Raw genomic sequence first — 22,598 nt, forward strand, 5'->3', positions numbered from 1 at the left:
CCAAAGCGGGCTCCAGGCTCTGAGCTGTCAGGACAGAGCCCGATACAGGGCTCGAACCCATAAACTGTGAGATCATGACCTGAGCTGAAGTCGGACACTCAACCAGCTGAGCCACCCAGGCGCCCCTGGTTTCTTTATATGCTGGTAAATATCCCTTTCCTGTAGGATTTCCAAATGGGGCAACAAACCCATCACAGAGAACAGAAATTTAGGATTCTGCTCTACTGAATTTTGTGACAAATTTGCAGACTCAGTATTGTTACTGTCCCTGAGGCTTCATGTGGGCTCAGATCTGGACCTGTAGATCTGTAAGTTTCTTCCGCATGGACTCCATCAGCAGATTACACACAATCACAGGACAACCTTTTCCAGCCACTCACAGATTTGTGTGTGTGTGTGTGTGTGTGTGTGTGTGTTAGGCATTTTCAAAAATGACAGACACTACACAGGTTGTAAGCACAGAGGTCAGTGGAATTCATGACTGAACACACCTCTGTACACAACACCTAGATCAAGAAAAGAATGCTGTAGTTCTTCAGAAACCCTCTTGCGCCACCTGTCACTACCTCCAAGAATATAATTCTTTTGCATGGATTTATGGGAGTGGAATCTTAGGACATAGGTTTATATCTGCTCTAACATTTAAGAGAGTAGTTCACTTTGCCTGTTTTGTACTTTATGGCATGATCTCTTTCATATTGTCATTTTTTCCCCATTCTATCTGATGTTGTGAATTTATCTGTATTGCTGTATATCACTCCCTCCATTCATGGTATAGGACACCATTGTGTAAATATGAGTCAGTTAATTGGTTCATTCTGTTAATGAGCTGGTGGGTAGTTTTTAGTTTGGGGCTGTTATGAGTAATGAGTAGTGCTGGCATATAAACCCTGTGATTGGTCTTTCTGATGATAAATGCACAGATTTCTGTTGGACGCATTTGCAGGAGTAGAATTGTTGGGACACAGGGTTGTATTTGGACAGCTAAAGTGGATACCGCATCGTTTTCCAAATGTGTGTACCAGTTTTAACACCTGCCAGCAGTATCTGAGATTCTTCATTAATCTATATCTTTGCCAGAGCCTCATTATTTCTGTCATTTCCAGTTTATATTTTTCAGTGCTGTTTGGCATTATATTTAGGTAGTGGTTACATTTTGATTTTCCTGTTTACTAAGGATATTAAATACTTCTACACACGGGGTGCCTGGGTGGCTCAGTTGGTTGAGCATCTGACTTCAGCTCAGGTCGTGATCTCACGGCTTGTGAGTTTGAGCCCTGTGTTGGGCTCTGTGCTGACAGCTCAGAGCCTGGAGCCTGCCTTCGATTCTGTGTCTCCTTCTCTCTCTCTGCCCTTCCCCTGCACGTTCTCTCTCTCTCTCTCTCAAAAATGAGTAAACATTTAAAAATCTTTAAATAGTTTTACATATGTATTATCCACTGAATAACTTCTTTTTAAAATTTCTGTTGGAATGCTTTGCCTATTGTTTATTTTGTTGTGTGGTTTGTAGTAGTTCTTTGTGCTGGTTACAGGTTATATCTGGGTGTGTGTGTGTGTGTGTGTGTGTGTGTGTGTTTTGATGAGAACTACCCTTAATTTTGTCATTTCACCCATATGATTAATGTGTTCTGTGCTATTTAAGAAATATCTTCTTTAAAGTAAGTATTTTCGGGGCGCCTGGGTGGCGCAGTCGGTTAAGCGTCTGACTTCAGCCAGGTCACGATCTCGCGGTCCGTGAGTTCGAGCCCCGCGTCGGGCTCTGGGCTGATGGCTCGGAGCCTGGAGCCTGTTTCCGATTCGGTGTCTCCCTCTCTCTCTGCCCCTCCCCCGTTCATGCTATGTCTCTCTCTGTCCCAAAAATAATAAATAAACGTTAAAAAAAAAAATTTAAAAAAAAGTATTTTCTTACTCTAAGACCATAGAAATCTCTTGTTTGGTTTTCTAAAAAAAAAAAAAAAAAAGGTACACTATTTTTCTTTAAAATTTAGATGAGCAATACATTGAGAGTTTATCTGTTTTATGACATGGGGAGTGATTGAGGGTCCCTCCATCCTCAGGTACAGCTAGTGAATTTTAGCTTTTTCTGAAAATGTTGTATTTGCATTCGTTCCCTTTGCTGTCACTTCTCATTGCTTCCCCCAGGCTAACCACGTCATCTTTCGTGCTGACTTTTCAGTGAAATATACCAGACATCTATTATTCCCATCTCATGAAGTCTTGGCAGTCAGAAGCACATAATGAAAGTCACTTTTGGTGTCAGAAATCTTCAGTGAGCCTTTTTGCTCAGAAGAATGATTGTTGCCATAATTTAAAAGTAAGGGTGTTGAATGACAGAATGTCCTACAGGGATTTGATAGTAGGAATAATCTTCTTGTCACAGACCATAGTTGGAATTGTGCAAAATTTCTCTCTTCTTTACCATTATCTGTTCCTTTACCACACTGAATGCAGGGTGAGGTCCACCCATTTGATTCTCAGGCACCTCACTATAGCCAACACCTTGGTCATTCTCTCTAAAGGAGTCCCCCACACTATGGCATCTTTTGGGTCGAAACATTTTTTCAATGAGTTTGGATGCAAACTTCTTTTCTGTGTTCAGAGGGTGGGCAGGGGAATGTCCATTGGCATCACCTGCCTCTTGACTGTGTTCCAGACCATTATGATCAGCCCCATGAACTCCTGTTTGAAGGAGTTTAAAGTCAAAGCCCCAAAGTACATTGGCTTCTCCATTTCCCTCTGTTGGATCCATTTCATGTTTGTAAATTTAGTTTTTCCTCTGTTATATGTGTTTAGCAACCGGAGCATGAAAAACTTCACAAAGAAAGGAGATTTGGGCTACTGTCTTGCTGTAGATCACGACACAATCACAGTTTCCGTATATGCAGTGTTGATAGTATTTCCTGAAGCTTCCTTGTGTGGTCTCACAATCGGGGCCAGCAGCTCCATGGTCTTCCTCCTGCACAGACACAGGCAGCGGGTCCAGCACATTCACAGCACTAATGTCGCCCCCAGATCCTCTGCTGAGTCCAGAGCCACCCAGAGCATCCTCGTCCTCGTGAGCACCTTTGTGTCTTTCTACTTCCTCTCCTCTGTCTTTCATGTTTGTGTTGCTCTTCTTTGTAATCGCAGCTGGTGGCTGGTGAACACCGCTGCCATGATTTCTGTGTGTTTTCCAACTGTCTGCCCCTTTCTGCTTATGGGCCGGAACTCTGCTATATCCAGACTCTGCTTCGCATGGATAACAAATATAACATTTCCTAATCTTATCAGAAATATGTGAAGTGAATGTTTTTCGCACCATATTTAGTTCTTGATGCATCACCATCAAAAACTGAGTTCAGGAAGTAAAGGAGAAATGCCATGTCTTTCTACATTACACACTAATGTGCACTGGGCTTTTTCTTCAGCTGGTTGAACTAGGAACCTGCATTTCTGTAGCGGAGGTGAATAAAGCAGCTTGACTTCATAAACTTAATCAAATGGTGTTTACACAAAATTTAATAGACTGGGTCCTAGCTCCTGTGTCAGATTCATAGAGTGGTTGACCAACTGGTTTACATGGGGAAATGTTTTGCCTGGCCATATGTTTTACATGTCCATACTGTTGCCTTCTCCAGAATATCATGTAGTTAAAACAATGCAATATGTAGCCTTTGCAGATTGGATTCTTTCATTTGGCAAGGTGCTTTTAAGGTTCTCCCATGTCTTTTCCTGGCTTGATAGTTCATTTATTTTTAGTGATGAATAATGTGCCATTGTCTAGATATATCACAGCTTTTTTTTTTTTTTTTTTAACCATTCACCTACTTGATTACTTCCAAGTTTGGACAGTTAAGCAGAAGTTCTGTAAACATTCATGTGCCGGGTTTTACATGGAAATAAGTTTTCAGCTCATTTGTATAAATACCAAGGAATGTGATTGCTAGAATGTGATAAGAGTATGTTTAGTTTTGTAAGAAACCATTAAATGGCCTTCCAAAGTGGCTATAATCTTCCCACAAGCAGTGAATAATGGTATTTGTTGTTAGGCATCTTTACTAGCATCCCCTGGTGTCAGGATTTTGGATTTTGGCCATTGTATTAGATGTGTGGTGGTAACTCATTGTTTTTCTTTTCAGTTGTCTAATGACATAAGATGCGGAGCGTATTTTCATGTGCTTCATTTTCCATCCAGTGTATCTTCTTTGATGAGGGTGTTTATTGTTGTCTTTTTCCCATTTTTAAATGATGTTTTTTGCATTCTTATTGGGCTTTGAGAGTGTTCTTTATGTATTCCAATACCAGACCTTTTAGACATGTGCTTTGAGGGGCGCCTGGGTGGCGCAGTCGGTTAAGCGTCCGACTTCGGCCAGGTCACGATCTCGCGGTCCGTGAGTTCGAGCCCCGCGTCGGGCTCTGGGCTGATGGCTCAGAGCCTGGAGCCTGTTTCCGATTCTGTGTCTCCCTCTCTCTCTGACCCTCCCCCGTTCATGCTCTGTCTCTCTCTGTCCCAAAAATAAATAAAAAACGTTGAAAAAAAAATTAAAAAAAAAAAAAAAAGAAATGTGCTTTGCAAATACTTTACCCCAGTCTGTGGCTTTCTTCTCATTCTCTTGACCGTGTTTTTTGCACGACAGAAGTTACTAATTTTAACGAAATCCAAATTATTATTACCTCCGTGGATTGTGCCTTTGGTGTTGTATCAAAAAAGCGATGAAACCTAGGTCCTCTAGATTTTTTCCTGTGTCATCTTCTAAGAATTTTATAGTTACACATTTCACATTTACATCTATGATTAATTATGAGTTGAATTTTGTGAAAGGAATAAGGTTTGTGTCTAGATGAATTTTTTTTTGTACATTGATGTCCATTTGCTCCAGCACATCTGTTGAAAAGACTGCCTTTTCTCCATTGTATTGCTTTTGCTTCTTTGTCAAAGATCAGTTGACCATATTTGTATGGGTCCATTTTTGAGCTCTCCATTATGTTCCTTTGATCTGTTTGTGTGTCTTGATTACTGTATATATATTTTTTTTAATTTAATGTTTGTTTATTTTTTGAGAGAGACAGAGCACAAGCCGGGGTAGGGGCAGAGAGACAGGGAGACACAGAATCCAAAGCAGGCTCCAGGCTCTGAGCTGTCAACACAGAGCCGGATGCAGGGCTCAGACTCCTAAACTGTGAGATCATGACCTGAGCCGAAGTTGAGCGCTTAACGGTCTGAGCCACCCAGGCGCCCCATTGATTACTGTATATTTATAGTAAGCCTTGAAATCAAGTAATATTAGTCCTCTGACTTTGTTCAGCTCCTTCAATATTTTGTTTCCTACTGTGTGTCTTTTGACTATCAATATAAACTTTAGAATCAATTTGTTGATATTCACCAAATAACTTGCTATTTAGTTTGGGATTGCATTGAATCTGTAAGTCAAGTTGGGAAGAATGACACTTTGACCCTATTGAGTCTTTCTGTCCGTGTACATGAAATCTCTCTCCCATTTATTTAGTTCTTTGATTTTGTTTATCAGCTACCTAGCTTTCTTCCTGTAGATCCTGTACATACTATGTTAGACTTATACCTAAGTATAACTTCCTTTTCTGGTAGTGTAAAGTTACTGTGTTTTTAAATGCAAATTCCACTTGTTCATTGCTGACTTGTGTACTGTCTTAGTCTGAACTGTTATAACAAAGCAACATAGACCATATGGTACATAAGCAACAGATGCTTCTCACTGTTCTAGAGGCTGGGAAGCCCAAGATCACTGTGATGGCTAATTAGGTGTCTAAGTGAGGGCCCTATTCTTGGCTGCAAAAGACTGTTTTCTTGTTGGATTCTCATATTGTGGAGATTAAGAGCTCTCTGAGGTCCCTTGTATAAGGTCACTAATCTCCTTCATGAGGGTTCCCCTCTAACACAGTCATTGACTTCCCAGGGGCACCACCTCCACATACCATCCCTGTGGGTTAGAATTGCACCATATGGGATTTAGGTGGATAACACAGTCAGCACATTGTATTAACCTTGTGTCCTTCAGTCTTGCTATAATCATTTCTTAGTTCCAAAAGTTTTTTCTTTTTGACTCTGTGGAGTTTCTACATAGACCATGTGATCTGCAAATAAGACAGTTTTATTTCTTCATAATGTCTGTCCTACTTCTTTTTCTTACTGCATTATCTAGGACTTCCAGTACAGTGCTGAACAAGAATGATGAGAAAAGACATCCTTGCCACTGAATTGTACATTTTAAGAGTGGGTTTCATGGGGGCGCCTGGGTGGCTTAGTCGGTTAAACATCCAACTCTTGATTTGAGCTCAAATCATGATCTCATGATTGTGAGATCAAGCCCTGCTTTGGGCTACATGCTGGGTGTGGAGCCTGTTTAAGATTCTCTCTCTCTCTCTCTCTCTCTCTCTCTTCTCTCTGCCCCCTCCTTCAAAGATGCGAGTCCCCACCCCCCACCCCCCAAAAAGTGGATTTTATGATAGGACATATGTTATTGAAACAATCAAGTAAAAACATCAAATAGCTTCATGTTGAACTTAGGGGAAAATAGTCTGATATCCTGACACTATACTATAAGGACTTGAGATGTAAGTTCCAGAGGGTTGCTGGAGGGGTTATGGGTGGGGGGGATGGGCTAGATGGGTAAGGGGTATTGAGGAAGACACTTGTTAGAATGAGCACTGGGTGTTATATGTAGGAGATGAATCACTGGATTCTACTCCTGAAATCATTATTGCACTATATGTTAGCTAACATATTTATTAAAATATTTATTATTTTATTAAAAAAATAAAAATAAGAAAAAAATAAGTTCCAGTATCCATTGCAATAATGTAGGACAGAGAGGATTAGTTTTATGGCAATAATAGAAGAATTGGAAATAATTATAAGGTAAAATGAACATATTGTGTTCCCCAAATCCTGGTATTAGTTTTGTAGGGTATCAACAGGTCTCCTAGTTCCACCTTACTAGATTCTAGTTCACAATTTCATATTGTTCTGCTTCTTCCACTGAACTAAAAGGTATAAAAGAACTCTTACTCGAGGCACCTAGGTGGCTCAGTTGGTTGAGCATCCGACTTCGGCTCAGGTCATGATCTTATGGTTCATGGGTTTGAGCCCCGCATCGGGCTCTGTGCTGACAGCTCAGAGCCTGGAGCCTGTTTCGGATTCTGTGTCTCCTTCTCTCTCTGCCCCTCCCCCACTCGCGCTCTGTCTCCCTCTGTCTCAAAAATAAATAAACGTTAAGAAAAATTAAAAGAACTCTTAATCTTCATATCTATAAAGCACTTACTTTGTACCTCTTATTGTCCTGGATACATTATCGTGTTACACACCTCTTAAAAGAATCTTTAACTCATGCATTTTTTCAAATTTTTCAATGTAGTAACACAGAGAAAACATGTAAACTAAATATATATAAAATGGGTTAAGGAAAAATTTCTAAATAAAAAGGAATTTTACCAGAGTTGAAAGACTCATATAATGCTTAATAGTATAATCACAAATTGAGATTTTTATAACCTTTGAAAAACTCTTCTGGTAAGATTATTGAATCATATTAACCATCTGATAAACACTTGCACACATTAATGATCATGAAACTAGTGTAAAAGCGACTTGGGCAATTTATCTAAACAGTATTTCACTTTCAGCAGTTATACTGGGTAAAGGGTCCTATGTGTGTAGCAGGAAAGGATGCATAAGAAGTTATTATTAGTATGAAGAAAATGGGTCTCTCCTAACCAAGCAATCAGGTTTGAGAGTAAACATTCTGTGTTGTATTCTAATCTCACTCCAGTGTTTTGCTTTTTGGTTTTTGGTATTTGACCATGGACAGACAGCTTTTAAGCCTCAGCCCTGTCTCAGTTGCCTTCCCTGTTTTTGGTACAGCTTGAGGTATAATTGACTGACACACACACACACACACACACACACACACACATTTACTTACTGCACATATTCAGTGTATCTCCCTCTTCCCGTCTACTCTACAAGTGGCCAAATTTAGAAGCCCAGGTGCTCCTTTGGTGCCCACAAAAGGTCAAACCACACGCAGGACCCACCGTCTAGTATAAACTCCATAGAAACCTGAAGTGAGTCTCCTCGTCTCTCAAGCCATTTTTGTGGCAACTTCGGAAACCTGTCCTGCTCTCCCCAGAAAGTCTCACTGTGCTTTAAACATCTTCACATCCTTTTGGTGATTAGCATTATCAGTCTTGATACCCAAGACTAAATTTCAGATAGGGGTTCATCCCATGTCTGTGGAATATCGAAAAGTGCAAATTAACTATCTTCAAGGGGATCGATATGGGAAACTCCTAGTTGGCCTACAAAGCAAGACTAATGTATCCTCAAGTGTATATGTTCATTCTTAAGGGGAAACTCATGATCAGTGAGCTTTCCAAATTACTCCAGTGAAAGCTCCAAGTAGCGGTTGGGGGGAAACTTTGCACATATCATATCTCTCTACTCCTGAAATTTTCTTTTATTTCCTGACACTTCTCATATGCTTAATATATTTTGCCCCAGGGCTGAGCCTGGCTGGCTCAGTCAGTAGAGCATATGACCCTTGATTTCAGGTTGTTTTGAGTTTGAGTCCCACGTTGGGTGTAGAGATAGTGTGTGTGTGTGTGTGTGTGTGTGTGTGTGTGTGTGTATTATCTATTATCTCTATATAGATATATATGTATATATATGTGTGTGTATATATATATATGTATATATATATATATATTGGTTCATGTAAATCAAGGCCAGTACAAGTCGTGAGTCTCGTGTAGGCACAAACAAGGGCATATGGAAACATCAGGTGCACACTGATGAATTGCACTTCAAATGTTTGGAGTCTAAGGTTGCACTGCTGTGCTGTTTTCATCATAGCCACATAAATATCCAAGAGGCAGAGGGTGGAGGGAGTAACTCAAGTAAATTATGAGTATATATTCATAAAGTTTTATGTTCTTTGATTCCATCAGGGAAGAAAATTGTTGCAGATGCTTTTCAGCCTTGACAGCCTGAAGATGTATTGTTAATGTTTGTGTTGAAGTACTATAATGAGACAGGATAGACTTGATCTGATAGGGGGAAGAAAATAATTCATTTAGAGCTTTGAAAAAATGATTACATTTTATTAACGAAAACATAACTATGATATATTCTGAGTAAAACAGCATCAGTGTAGTGGTTAAACACAAATCCAGTACCTCTACACTGTATTCTGGTTGTTTTGATTAAGTTCTCCTCTCTGATAATTGCTTTTAGTTCCCCAAAATAAGGCTAAATTTTCACTTATCTTTGATATACAGCCACTATTTTCATTACAGGGAGAGGATGACTATCATTTCTTCTCCATTATTTCTAGCACATAAGCAGTCCCTGCTAACCTATCATGAAAATCTCAGTCTCTCAATCTTAAAGCCTGCTTTTTCATGCTATCTGGCACAACAGTGGTTTCTGATAATCCAGTGGCCCTCTGTTGTACTGACAAATCTGTAGAAGGGATCCTGAACATACTATTTACATCATTGTTTGACATATATTCTCTGCCCAACCCATTTTCTCATTCAATACCACACAACATTGTATGTTAAAATTCAGTGTTCCTTCAGGATACATGGATAAGAATGATTCTCATTTAATAAAGTAGGCCCTTTTATCATATTGATCTGCTCCCAGAAACCATCATGGTAACACACAAAAAAAACATGTAATGAAAGTAGAACACCAAACTTCAGGTTGAAAGACATCAATAGTAATGTAGGCTTTTTAAGAAACCTCAAATTAAAAACAAAAAAAGTAGGTTTAAAAGAAATGGTACAGGGGCACCTGGGTGACTCAGTGGGTTAAGCATTGACTGATGGTTTCAGCTCAGGTCCTGATCTCATGGTTTATGAATTTGAAACCCACACTGGGCTGTGTGCTGACAGCACAGAGACTGCTTGGGATTCTCTCTCCCTCTCTCTCTCAAAATAATAAAAAAAGATGGCACTTGAAAAAAATTTTTTTTAATAAATGGTACATCACTACTAAAGATCACCTTGTTCCACTGACACTTATCTCATGAGTCTTAAATGATTTGACTTTTAATTACTGTGAATAATTTAACATCTGAGGTTGATTAATCTTGGACTAGACTTAATTCTCCCTAGTATAAATCCTCTGATATATAGTGTATTGAGGAAAATGGTTAAATGATTTTCATTCATTATGTTTCTTTTTTACTCACATTTTTAAAAAGTTTATTTATTTTGAGAGAGAGTGGAGAAGGGGCAGACAGAAGGAGAGAGACAGAGAGAGAGAGAGAGAGAATCCCAAATAGGTTCTGCACCACCAGCATGGAGCCCAATGCAGGGCTCAAACTCATGAACCACAAGATCATGACCTGAGCTGAAGTCAGTCACTTAACTGACTGAGCCACCCAAGCACCCCACCATTCATTACATTTCTAAGGTTCCTCTTCAGTATGAATTCTTTGGTGAATCCTGAGGTCAGACCATTGTCTAAAGGCCTTGCCACATTCAATACATTTGTATGGTTTCTCTCCAGTATGCATTCTCTCATGACCCCAGAGGTGCGAACGTTTGATAAAAGCCTTCCCACACACAATACATTTGTGTGGTTTCTCTCCAGGATGTATATTCTGATGTCTTATGAGGCTTGAATACTGCTTAAAGGCTTTGTCACATTCATTACATTTGTAAGGTTTCTCTCCAGTATGAATTCTCTGATGAATTGTAAGGTTTGAATTTTGACTAAAAGCCTTGCCACACACATTACATTTATATGGTTTCTCTCCAGTATGGATTCTTTGATGTCGAGTAAGGCGTGAACACCAGTTAAAAGATTTGCCACACTCATTACATTTATAAGGTTTCTCTCTTCCATGAATTCTCTGATGATCCCCCAGGCTTGAGCTTTGAATAAAAGCATTACCATGTATACCTGAATCATGTTTCTTTTCAGTATGTATTTTCTGATGTCTAGTAAGGTGTACAAGCTGTGTATATGCTTTATCACATTCATTACATTTATAAGGTTTCTCACCAGTATGTTTTTTTTTATGTTTAGTTAGGCTTGAACGCACAGTAAAGGCTTTGCCACATTCATTACATTTGTGAGGTTTCTCACCAGTATGAATTCTCTGATGATCCACAAGACTTGAACTTTGGATAAAAGCCTTACCACATTCATTACATTTGTATGGTTTTTCTCCAGAATGAATTTTCTGATGTTTCACAAGACTTGAAATGTGGATAAAAGCCTTGGCACACACAGTACATTTGTGTGGCTTCTCTCCAGGATGTACATTCTGATGCTTAGTGAGGTGTGAGCATTGCTTAAAAGCCTTGCCACACTCATTACATTTATAAGGTTTCTCGCCGGTATGGATTCTTCGATGAATCCTGAGGGTAGACCACTGCCTAAAAACCTTGCCACATTCAATACATTTGTATGGTTTCTCTCCAGTATGAATTCTCTTGTGATCCCAAAGATATGAACGTTTGGTAAAACCCTTACCACATTCATTACATTTGTAAGGTTTCTCTCCTGTATGAATTCTCTCATGACGCCAGAGGTCTGAACACTTGATAAAAGCCTTACCACATTCGTGACATTTGTGTGGTTTTTCTCCAGTATGAATTCTCCAATGGTTTGTAAGGTGGGAATTTTGATTAAAGACCTTGTCACATATATTACATTTATATGGTTTCTCTCCGGTATGGATTCTCTGATGTCTTGTGAGGTTTGAGAACTGCTTAAAGGCTTTACCACACTCATTACATTTGTAAGGTCTCTGCTCAGAATGAATTCTCTGATGACTAGTAAGGACTGAATGATGGCTAAAAGTCTTTCCACATTCATTACATTTGTATGGTTTTTCTCTAACTTTTGTTTTCTGGTGCTGTGTAAGCAATGAAGGACACATAAAAACCTTTCCATATTTATTACAAATGTTGGTTTTGACACTAGGAGGCAATCTCTGAAGCGGCAAAATGGAACAAGTTTTGACAGACTTCTCAACTTGAGTACTTCCACTAATTTTCTCCTCAGTTTGAAATAATTCAGCCAGATGCCATTGGGAGCTTAATGCAATTCTATTTTCAAAACATTTTGTGTACTTGTTTCCTGCATAGACTATATTGGTTTTTATTTTTAACAAATTCTTTATTAATGATTTCCCTTGTTTAAAATATCGGTATGTACTTTTTCTTAAAGAAACACTGTGCTTTAAAGGTAAATTAATCCAGGATTTGCTGTCTTGTTTATTTCTTCGACCACTGAGATTTAGGTTATCTGTCACAAGCATTCCTTTTGAATTTCTTTCTTCATATTCGCACTTGCTCTCAAATTCATACATATTTCCCCAGACTTCCCTGAAGTCAAAATCCTCAAGGCCATGGCTTTCAGGTCTTCCCAAGAGCACTGATTGGTATAATTCTCCATTATTAATGTCTTTCTTTCGTAATAATTCCTTGATCACGAATGTAGCAGAGCTATCTGAAAGATATATATGAAAAAAAAAGTCTTCATATTAACTAGAGTTGCAAGATGGATGTTACACTAAAAGTAAAACTTACATTGAAGAAATAAAAACTTCTCAACCAAAGTCTGTAAATGTTTAAGAAGGCAAAGTGAATAGAATCTTTTAATAAAAGATAACATGTATTTCGAATTATATTAAGAGAAACCTACTTTGAAACACCCTATGACCAAATCATTCACATTATGTAAACTTATGTAAGTTCTGAAAGAAAGTGTATTCTTTGCCCACCACATCAAAACACACACCAAATGCCAGTAGACAAATAGGTGTGTCGTACTGAAAACGTATTATACAAATGCATATTTACAGTATAATTACTGTATGCAAATAAATGATGAGGCACAATTCTACATGAAGTAATGACAATCCATAAAAATATGAATTAGGGGCGCCTAGCTGGCTCAGTCGGTAGAGCATATGACTCATGATCTCGGGGTCATGAGTTTGAGCCGGATGTTGGGTATAGAGATTCCTTAAAAATAAAGTCTTTCAAAAAAAAATTAATAAGATAAATACCTGGAAGTTACAAACCATAAAAGTAAAAATAAAAAGGTAATAAGTCAAGAAGAATTTAATACATCATTGGAATAAGAAAATATTCTTAATATCTACTCTAAAACTGTCTATGCTGTATGCAGAATAGGCATTTTAGAACATTTAACAATTGGTGACTTGCAGTCATATTCCATACTAGATACTGAAACTCCTGATCTGTAGATGACAAGTTAATAAATGAAATTTTTAAATTAAACCAAGATAAATCCAACAGGTAAATAATAAGTAACCACACTTACACACAATTATAGACTGGAATTCTAATGATTTCTCTCTTAATAACAAGGGAAAGGACTTATATTCCAGAAAGAGCACACAATATGAGAATTGGAAAACATGTTGAGAAAAGCTTCCACATATTCATAGCAGTCTAAGTTACACACATGCCCAGTGGCTTCTGAAATGTCAGTTTTCAGATAATTAGTATTGTAAAGAACTGGGTAAAAGTAACAGCATGAAAATCGTGGAAGATTCTAAGTCCATCTCTCTATAAAAACAGCAAGTAAGTTGGCAAAAACTGTCAGAATCAACTTTATCAAAATTCTGGAAACCAAACAAAGATTTACAGCAATCACGTAGGTACTTAAGAAAAAGGCAGCTGATCTCAGTTGGAGAGATTTTAACATTTTAACTTCCCCTGGCCCAATCCCATTCTCTACAGCATAGAGGCAGCCCATGTTCCTGCTATAGGTCCCATGTACCGGGAGTGGCAGAACAGACTTGATTCTCTAAGAATTGTGGGTTTTACTTTGATCTGCTTGGTGGCTCACTGAAAAACTGGCTCAAAAAGTTTTGCCTTTGCCGAATTCAAGAGGTGCTTTACCAGATGGGGTGGGAGTGGTGTGCATTTGACAAGCATATTTAAAGGCAAGTATACTAGCAGACGGCACACTTGGGGCCAAGAGAAGACACTGTAAAGCCAGGGATGAAGGGCTGGGGAGTAAAATGCTTTGGGGAATAAGGGCTTTGAAAAACAGCTACACGTTCCTAGGAATCTAAGTCGTGCACATTCCCAGGGTGGGGCCAGTGCTCAGAAAACACGTGAGGTGACCCTGTGCCTCACCTCCTGTTAACCTTCAGGCTCGGCAGAAGCAGGAGGTAAAGGCTAAGACCCCACTGTAAACCGCCAAGCTGAGTTTTGGGTATTCCCAAACAAACGTACAAAGTCTATTTCCAAAGACTAGGAGTCTCTTGCTTTTTGGTTTTTTTTGGTTCCAGGTGTTTGAGAAGTTATGCGTTTAATCACTAGCTCACCACTAAGCAAACCAGATGTGACAAACAATACAGACTTTACAAAACTGACTCAGAAAAATGACTAAACAGACAACAGCAACTGCAGTAAACAACAATAAGCAATGCTGAGGTGCGGGTATGGGTGGGGGAGAATGTGACTTCCAGAGTTGTCATAATACTCAAAATGTTTAACTTAAAAACATAATTATGAGGCAGGCAAACCAACAATAATGTATAGCTCATACATAGGAAAAGAAGCAGTTTAACAAAGATTGTCCCTGAGGAAGCCCAGACATCAGACTTTGCTAGACAAAGAATTTATGTCACTATTTTGAAAGAACTATGCTGAAAGAACTATGAAGAGACCATATGCAAATAACCAAAGGACCCAATGACAGCAATATTTCTCAAAACTGAGAATATCAAGAAAGAGGCAGAAATTAGAAAAAGGAACCAGAATCGACATTCTGGAGCTGAAAAGTACAGAAACTAAAATGGAAAAAGCCCTAAGGGAGTTTAGCACCAAATTGAACAGGCAAATTGAACAAATTAAGTCCACTGAGATTACTCAGTCTCAGCAGAAGAAAAAAGCATGAAGAAAAATGAATGGAACAAGAGACTTGCGGGGCACTTTCAAGTGTACCAACACAGATCATGGGAATCCCAGAAGGAGAGGACAGAATGAAATGGGCAGAAAAAATATTTGAAGTAATAAGGCAGAAAAACTCCCAAATTTGGTGAAGTACATAAACCTACAAACATATCCAAGGAGTTCAGCAAGGCCCGAGTGAGATAAACTGAAAGATGCCCACAGTGAAACACTTCATAATCAAGCTGTCAAAAGCCAAAGACACAGAACCCTGAAAGCGGCAAAGGGTAGTTCCTCTGGTAAAAGAGATCGTCAATAAAATTACCCAATGATTTCACACCAGAAACCGTATGAACCAGAAGGCAACGGGATGACATTTTCACAGTGCTAAAGAGAAATAAAGGTCTATTAAGAATTCTACACACTTCAAACTATCCTTCAAAAATAGAAGAAAAGTTAAAATGTTGCCAGAAAAACAAAACAAAACTGGGGAGTCCCTTGCTGGAAGACCAGTCTAACAAAAAATTAGTAAAGGGAATGCTTGAGGCTAATATGAAGGAAGAAACAAAAACGCGAATCCACATCAAGAAATAAGAAACAGTAATAAAGACAGTAGACTGGTGAGTATAAGGTTAGTATTGTGTTTCCGGTTTGTCACTCTTTTTCCCTATTGATTAAAACAACAACATCAAACAGTATTTAAAATCTGTGATTTAAATGTGAACCACTGATGGTCACACAATATATATACAGAATTTGTGACAGCAGCAGAGGAGAGAAGGACAGGATTTATAGAAGCAAAGTTTTTAGGGGCGCCTGGGTGGCTCAGTCGGTTAAGCATCTGACTTCAGCTCAGGTCATGATCTTATAGTCCGTGAGTTTGAGCCCTGCATTGGGCTCTGTGGTGACAGTGCAGAGCCTGGAGCCTGCTTCAGATTCTGTGTCTCCCTCTCTCTCTGCCCCTCCCCTGCTAGCGCTCTGTCTCTCTCATAAATAAACACTAAAAAAAATAAAAAATAAAAGAAGAAAGTTTTTATATACAGGCATACCTTGGAGATACTGTGGGCTCAGAGAGCAATGCGAATCTAATGAATTTTTTGTTTTCCTAGTGTCTGGAGTATCAGAAAAAACAGACTTTAAGTAAAAATTGTTACGAGACAAAGGACAATATATATTTTAAAAAGTAGAACTCATTAAGGAATTACAGCAAATATGAACATATACACAAGAGAACCCCAAAATATATGAAATATTTATAGAATTGAAGGGAGAAATAAAAATAGTTGTAGAAGAGTATTTGGAGACTTCCAGACCTCACTTTCAATGATGGAGAGTACAGCCAGACAGAAATTCAGGAAGGACACAGACAATTTTAGCCGAGTATAAACCAGCAAGCACTGACAGACGTATATGGAGCACCCCGCCCATAAGAGCAGAATACATTCTTCCCCACTTGCACGTGGGACATTCTCCAGGACAGACCATATATCAGTCCGTGAAGTAAGTCTCAACAAATTGAAAAAGAGTGAAATCATACAAAGTATTTTCTCCAACCACAGAAGAATGAAATTTGACATCAGTAACTGAAGGAAAACTGGAAAGGACGTAAATACATGAAGATCTTTAAACACTTAAAAAATCCCATGGGTCAAAGAAGGTATCACACAGCAAAGTAGAAAATACTTTGAAAGAAAAGTAACAAAAACACACAACATAGCAAAACTTACAGTATAGTGTGGTGTGGACGTGCTTATACTGCTGCTGAGTCAAAGCAGTTTCGGGGCTGGATTGAAAGACCCACCCACCCCCGTGACACACACTCTAACGTGGGACAAAAGCAAAACTGAAGAAAGGGCCTGAAGAGGCAGAGAGCTCTGGGCCCACAGATGCTGATGTTTTCCAACACCAGGAGCAGGTCTCCTAAGCACACAGACTGAGGATGATCCTAGAGAAGTCCTGATGCCAGGATTGGGGAGGCTTCAGCTCTGACCCGTGTGGACTGGGAACAAGAATGGAATGAGAAAAGAAAGAAAGAGAATGAGAATGAGAAAAGAATGAGAAAGAGAAAGAGAACCCCTTAAAACCAGCCCCCTAGTGCCCTTCATGGTCAAGGAACAAAAGAGGTCACAGGGGCATGGACGCCTGGCTGGCTCAGCAAGAGGGCGTGCAACTCTTGATCTTGAGTTTGTAAGATCGAGCCCCACGTTAGGTGGAGAGATTACTTAAAAATAAAATCTTGGGGCGCCTGGGTGGCGCAGTCGGTTAGGCGTCCGACTTCAGCCAGGTCACGATCTCGCGGTCTGGGAGTTCGAGCCCCGCGTCAGGCTCTGGGCTGATGGCTCAGAGCCTGGAGCCTGTTTCCGATTCTGTGTCTCCCTCTCTCTCTGCCCCTCCCCCGTTCATGCTCTGTTTCTCTCTGTCCCCAAAATAAATAAACGTTGAAAAAAAAAATTAAAAAAAAAAAATCTTAACATTTATTTATTTTTGAGAACACGAGCTGGAGAGGGGCAGAGAGAGAGGGGGATACATAATCCGAAGCGGCTCTAGGCTCTGAGCTGTCCGCATGGAGCCCTACGTGGGGCTGGAGCCCACAAACCAGGAGATCGTGACCTAGGCCGAAGTCCGACACTTAACCAACTGAACCACTCAGGTGCCCCAAAAATAAAATCTTAAAAAAAAAAAAAAAAAAAAAAAAAAAAAGAGGTCATGGGGCACTTAATAGAGTGCTACAGGTCATGACAAAGATTTTGCCTTGGTCTTTGCATGAGCCAGGGGCTAGGAGGATGCATTTCTACACGTCTGAAGAAGGGAGTGATGAGGGGAAGGGAAGCAAACTTTTCCTCTGAGAGCTCACAAGAAAGACACATTTGTTTTCCCACAGAACTCCCCCACTGGCGGAGAGTTCCCCAAACACCATTAACGGTGTGGCCTCCTCTCTGCCCTTCTGAGCTCTTGCCTATGTTCCCACCCGTTTGGTTTTTTCACTGTTTTCACCCTGCTCTCCAGTCTGGGGCTCTTTCCCTTGCTCCAAAATAGAGATATCATTCAAGACAGAAAGGGAGATTCCTGCTTATAAAAAGAAAGGAATGAAAAAAAAAAAAAAAAAGGAATGTGATGTGCTGTATCTTTTCCAGAATCCAATTCCAGCCCTTTGTTCAGCTGAGGAAAGAGGATGTTACAGATGTCTAGAAAAACATTCCACAGGCCTCTTCACTCTCTCCTGAATGCTTATGGGATATTTTTAAAACATAGATATCCAGCTCTCTTCCAAGAACTACTGAGTCAGAAGTACATGGATCTAAGTGGATCCAGAATGAGACATTTTTTAAAGTTTGCCATAAGGTTTTGTTCTTCCTCAACTTCTGGAGGCACCACTAATCTAGGGTGGGGTGGGCAGACCATCTGATGAAAGGGGGAGCGGAAGGGGATGCCGCCTCATAAAAGTTCTCATTTCAAAATGAACCCAGCCTCAATCTCCATCAAGCAGAGCAAGGGCTCCCAAGAGACTCACTGGGGCAGATCCCGACTTCTGGAGGGACGTTTTCCTTGCCCAGGGAGACCAGGTTCCTGTAGTTCTCCAGCATCACGTCCCTGTACAAGGCCCTCTGAGCGGGGTCCAGGCACACCCATTCCTCCTGAGAGAATTCTATGGCCACATCCCTGAAGGTCAACCGTTCCTGAAATGAAAAACACATTTCACCACGGATCCTTGGGGGTGAGTTCTCCTGTTCACACAAAATATGAGCGGGAGAGCAGTGTAAGGACCAATTCAACCGAAGTGAATGTTCTGACATATCATTTTGGGCAAGAACAGGTAACTGTGAGCAATTCTTAGGTCCCTAATTTTGTTTCATTATATTTTTCCATCAGAGGATGTCGAATCCACTACATCACTGTAGATTTCCCATTTTTGTGGACAATAAAAAGAACGATATAAATGAAAAATATCCAACTCGCGGTTGATTATATGGACGCCGTACGCCGTACACCTGACCTTCTCCTGAGTGACAGTTCTACACATATAGTGGATCTAGAGCACAAGAGGTAACTTCAGGTGTGACAAACTATATGCAAAAATATAAATACATGTTTTCATTTAAAGTCAGACATTTAGCCATTATGGAATGTATGCATCAAATGGAGCTTATTCCACTAAAAACAACAAAGGATTCGGGTTGATGAACTTTACTAATGTACATTAATTGAACTAAATAGAACACAGGTTGGTCACAGCAGATCTTTGAAGAAATATTGGATGATTAAAAAAAAACAAAAACATAAAAGGGGCGGGGGGCGCCTGGGTGGCTCAGTCATTTAAGCATCTGACTTCGGCTCAGATCACGGGTCATGATCTCTCGGTTCCTGAGTTCGAGCCCCGCATCTGGTTCTGTGCTGACAGCTCAGAGCCTAGAGCCTGCTTCAGAATCTGGGACTCCCCTCTCGCTGCCCCTCCCCGTCTCATGCTCTGTCTCTCTCAAAATATAAATGTTAAAAAAAAAATTTTTTTAAATCATACCAAACAGGACATCTGAAACGTTTTTATTGAGGAAGAACTTTCCACCAAGCATCACAATCCACAGTAAGCACTGGAAACATTTCCACCAAAGGTGAGGCTGAGGTAGGTGGGCCAGCCAGGCTCCTGCCATTCACCGCTGCTCTGGATGCCTAAGCTGGGCCCAGCTGGGGGGAAACACTCATTCCCATTAGAAGTTGCACTGAGGAACCTATTTGCAAGACATTTCCCAACCTATGTGAAGGACATAACAAAGACATGACCAAAAACTGACAAACCTAATTCTTTTTGTTTTTTAATTTTTTTAATGTTTTTTTTATTTTTGAGAGAGAGAGAACACGAGCAGTGGAGGGGCAGAGAGAGAAGGAGACATGGAATCTGAAGCAGACTCCAGGCTCCAAGCTGTCAGCAAAGAGCCCAACGTGGGTCTCGAACTCATGAACCACAAGATCATGACCTGAGCCAAAGGCAGATGCTCAGCTGACTGAGCCACCCAGGCACCCCCAAACCTAATTCTTACTGGAGGTGTGGTGACATAAAGACCTCAGTGATTTAGAAACTCAGAGCAATTCCAATGCAAAAGAAATGTGGGATTTAAAAAAACGAAACAGTGGCCATTGTGCTGAGGAAAAATAATTTTGAAAACAAAAATTAAATGGAGTGATTTGCCAAAAAACACATGAACCGGGGCGCCTGGGTGGCGCAGTCGGTTAAGCGTCCGACTTCAGCCAGGTCACGATCTCGCGGTCCGTGAGTTTGAGCCCCGCGTCAGGCTCTGGGCTGATGGCTCAGAGCCTGGAGCCTGTTTCCGATTCTGTGTCTCCCTCTCTCTCTGCCCCTCCCCCGTTCATGCTCTGTCTCTCTCTGTCCCAAAAATAAATAAACGTTGAAAAAAAAAAAATTTAAAAAAAAAAAAAAACCACATGAACCTATTGTGTGTGTTACATGAAACTTTACAATCAATGAAATAAATAACTACCAGATATATACAAAAAGCCAATTTAAGGAGATAATTTTAAGAAAAGAGTACTAAACGGAACATAATACCTTGAGATTATGCTAGCTCAGATCTGCCTAAGAAAGATCCGAAAGTAGAGGGCAAGAAGGAAAGATTTACATTTCACTGCAAAACACTGATAAAATAAAGACACAAGGCTGTGTGTAAAGAATTAAGCCATAAAATAGCCCTTAAAAATATATCAAAGGAGAACAGCAAAGTATGAAAATCCAGGTTTTATTCCCACAAAACTAATGAAAGTTACAAGTAGGTGGAAAATGGAAATACAACGGATTGTCAATTTCTCCCCAATTTTCAAACACAAAGATATTACAGTACCAATTTTGCCTACGTCAGGGGGGGAAGTCTCGTGTTGTTGTGGGATGGGGTACTTCGTAGCTTCAGGAGACCATATCGGACAGAATCTATCCTAATGTGAAATGCACTGTCCTTAACCCAGTAATCACACGTTGAGTTGCCTGACCCAGAGAAATCCTGAGACATCCGCAGAGAGGCCGGCCTACTCCTACACAGCCATCGTGGCATTCTTTACATCAGCGAAAAATGGCAAAGGTCCCCGTGTGTCCCCATTAAGAAAATGATCCAATGAGGCTCTGAATGAGCAAGCTGTGTCTGATTGTGTTGATTAACATGAAAACAGTGTCTAGACGTGCTGTGTAAATTTTTCTAATTTGCATAATAAAATGTTACGACAAACTTCATCGAGATTTCCTAAAATTTTATACCAGTGTTAAATGCGTTTGTATCAGGTTTGCACTGACTCCTGCCACAGAACTGACAACATCGGTTCCCTGTTGAGACATGAAGGGTGGGGAAGTGACAGGGAAGAGCATCCCCTTCTGACTACATCTTCGTGCCTAAGTTGCTTCTTGGTCTGGAGCTTATTCAATCAACCAATCAATACATGTCACTCACTCATGTCATGTCCAAGGTCAATGAGATATAATACTTAAAAATAATGGTGGAACCAGATGGCTACAGCCCCTCTGATGGTGAAGATAAAGTTCTATGCTCCAGATCTGGGCTAAATTAACACCATTTTCATCTAAAACATCTGCCTCACAAGAGCTGCTGTAGGAACGCCATGGTCTCTGTGGGACAGATGTGCTGAGAATGATTTTTTTAAAACCTTTACCATTGATTAGGTTGACTCCACACTGTAAAACCAACTATGGAATAAAACATCCACTATCACGGATGCTGATTTCTGAACTTGATTCTAAATTAGTAGTTTGGAACCAGAAACAGCATGGTGCACTTGTTTAGCTCTGAATGCATTACAAGGTCAGGCAGAGCTGCTTTCTTCTTACCACTCTTCTTTTCCAGAGTCTTCCAACTCTTCCTACACATGAATCCAGGACTTCCACACACGGCTTCTTTCATCCTGGTCGACAGAGAGCCTACTGTGTGTCCAGAGGCGGCGCCTAAACACCCCCTGCAGCCCAGCCACACTGACACCACCCGTCTCCACTCGCCTTCTGCGAAGCCCCTCAGGATGTGCCCAGTGTAGCCCCCTCACAGGCTCCGATACCTGGGTCACTACGAGCTGGAATCTAAGTGCAGAGGAGAGGGACTGGGGGAAGGCCTGGGGGAGTGTGGACAAACAGTTCAGACTCAGACAAGGTTAGCAAGTCCAAGGGCCTTGCAGGAATGAGAGACAGGAAATCGACCCAGGATATGACTTCACCTGACAGACGGCCATTCCCAACTCCTTTCCTTTGCTCTTCCTCCCTTTCCAGGATTCTTCCTCAGGCAGGATCAGGTTTGGGAATTCAATCCTAAGTGTCAAGAAAACGCAGCTTAATGCTTTGAGTCAGTCTGGGTCCTTCCCGTCCTGCAGCCTCACACGGGAAGGCCTCTCCGTGTGAAAACACGGGGGGTGCCCCGGGACAGTGGACTCCTCCAGAGGCCAGCAAGTGACCTTCCCACCCTTCTTCTTCAGAACCGGCTCCCGCCCTGGTGAAGCCCCCCCCCTCCCCCGCACACGGCATCAGTGGGGACCTGGGCGGGACCTGACCCTCCCTGCAGATCACAGGCCTGCCCCGATCACACCCCATGCAGAGCGGGGCCCCCTCACCTCTCGCTGGGTCAGGCTGATGTCAGCCTCAGACATGCAGCACCACAGCCTTGGTGCTCAGCGCTGGAGACACATCAGAAACC

At 40.7% G+C, this 22,598-nt stretch overlaps 2 protein-coding genes and 1 long non-coding RNA gene across 7 annotated transcripts in view; 2 read left to right on the top strand and 1 right to left on the bottom strand.

The window, feature by feature from the left end:
* Positions 1-21,139, top strand: part of LOC147573797 (uncharacterized) — a 42,247-nt gene extending 21,108 nt beyond the window's left edge. The window contains exons 4-6 of one of the 5 annotated variants that reach the window (XR_015244442.1): positions 18,778-18,961; positions 19,431-19,514; positions 20,878-21,139. This is a non-coding gene — a long non-coding RNA (uncharacterized LOC147573797). Of the gene's footprint in view, positions 1-18,777; positions 18,962-19,430; positions 19,526-20,877 lie in introns of all 5 variants that reach the window. The other 4 variants (XR_015244443.1, XR_015244441.1, XR_015244444.1 and 1 more) reach the window with 4 other exon arrangements.
* LOC112851210 (vomeronasal type-1 receptor 4) lies at positions 1,934-4,299 on the top strand. The gene has a single exon (XM_025914757.2). The coding sequence runs from the start codon at positions 2,210-2,212 to the stop codon at positions 3,278-3,280; it is 1,071 nt and encodes a 356-aa protein (XP_025770542.2). The 5' UTR covers positions 1,934-2,209; the 3' UTR covers positions 3,281-4,299.
* Positions 9,086-20,100, bottom strand: LOC112850865 (uncharacterized). Its single transcript, XM_086688358.1, has 2 exons — positions 18,419-20,100; positions 9,086-12,484 (listed from the first exon to the last, which is right to left on the bottom strand). The coding sequence occupies exons 1-2, from the start codon at positions 18,699-18,701 to the stop codon at positions 10,431-10,433; spliced, it is 2,337 nt and encodes a 778-aa protein (XP_086544484.1). The 5' UTR covers positions 18,702-20,100; the 3' UTR covers positions 9,086-10,430.
* Positions 21,140-22,598: the final 1,459 nt, after the last annotated feature.

This window comes from Puma concolor, chromosome E2, assembly GCF_028749965.1.
Source record: "Puma concolor isolate L17-30 chromosome E2, mPumCon1.1.hap2, whole genome shotgun sequence".
Lineage (NCBI taxonomy): Eukaryota > Metazoa > Chordata > Mammalia > Carnivora > Felidae > Puma > Puma concolor.

What these genes read in the sequence shown, in the direction of transcription:
- LOC112851210 (XM_025914757.2), top strand. Translation starts at nt 2,210, where the DNA reads ATGAAGTCTTGGCAGTCAGAAGCACATAATGAAAGTCACTTTTGGTGT.
- LOC112850865 (XM_086688358.1), bottom strand. Translation starts at nt 18,701, where the DNA reads ATGTCAGAACATTCACTTCGGTTGAATTGGTCCTTACACTGCTCTCCC. An exon ending in AGAAGTCGGGATCTGCCCCA is followed by an intron (nt 12,485 to 18,418) that starts GTGAGTCTCTTG and finishes TATATCTTTCAG; the next exon opens with ATAGCTCTGCTACATTCGTG.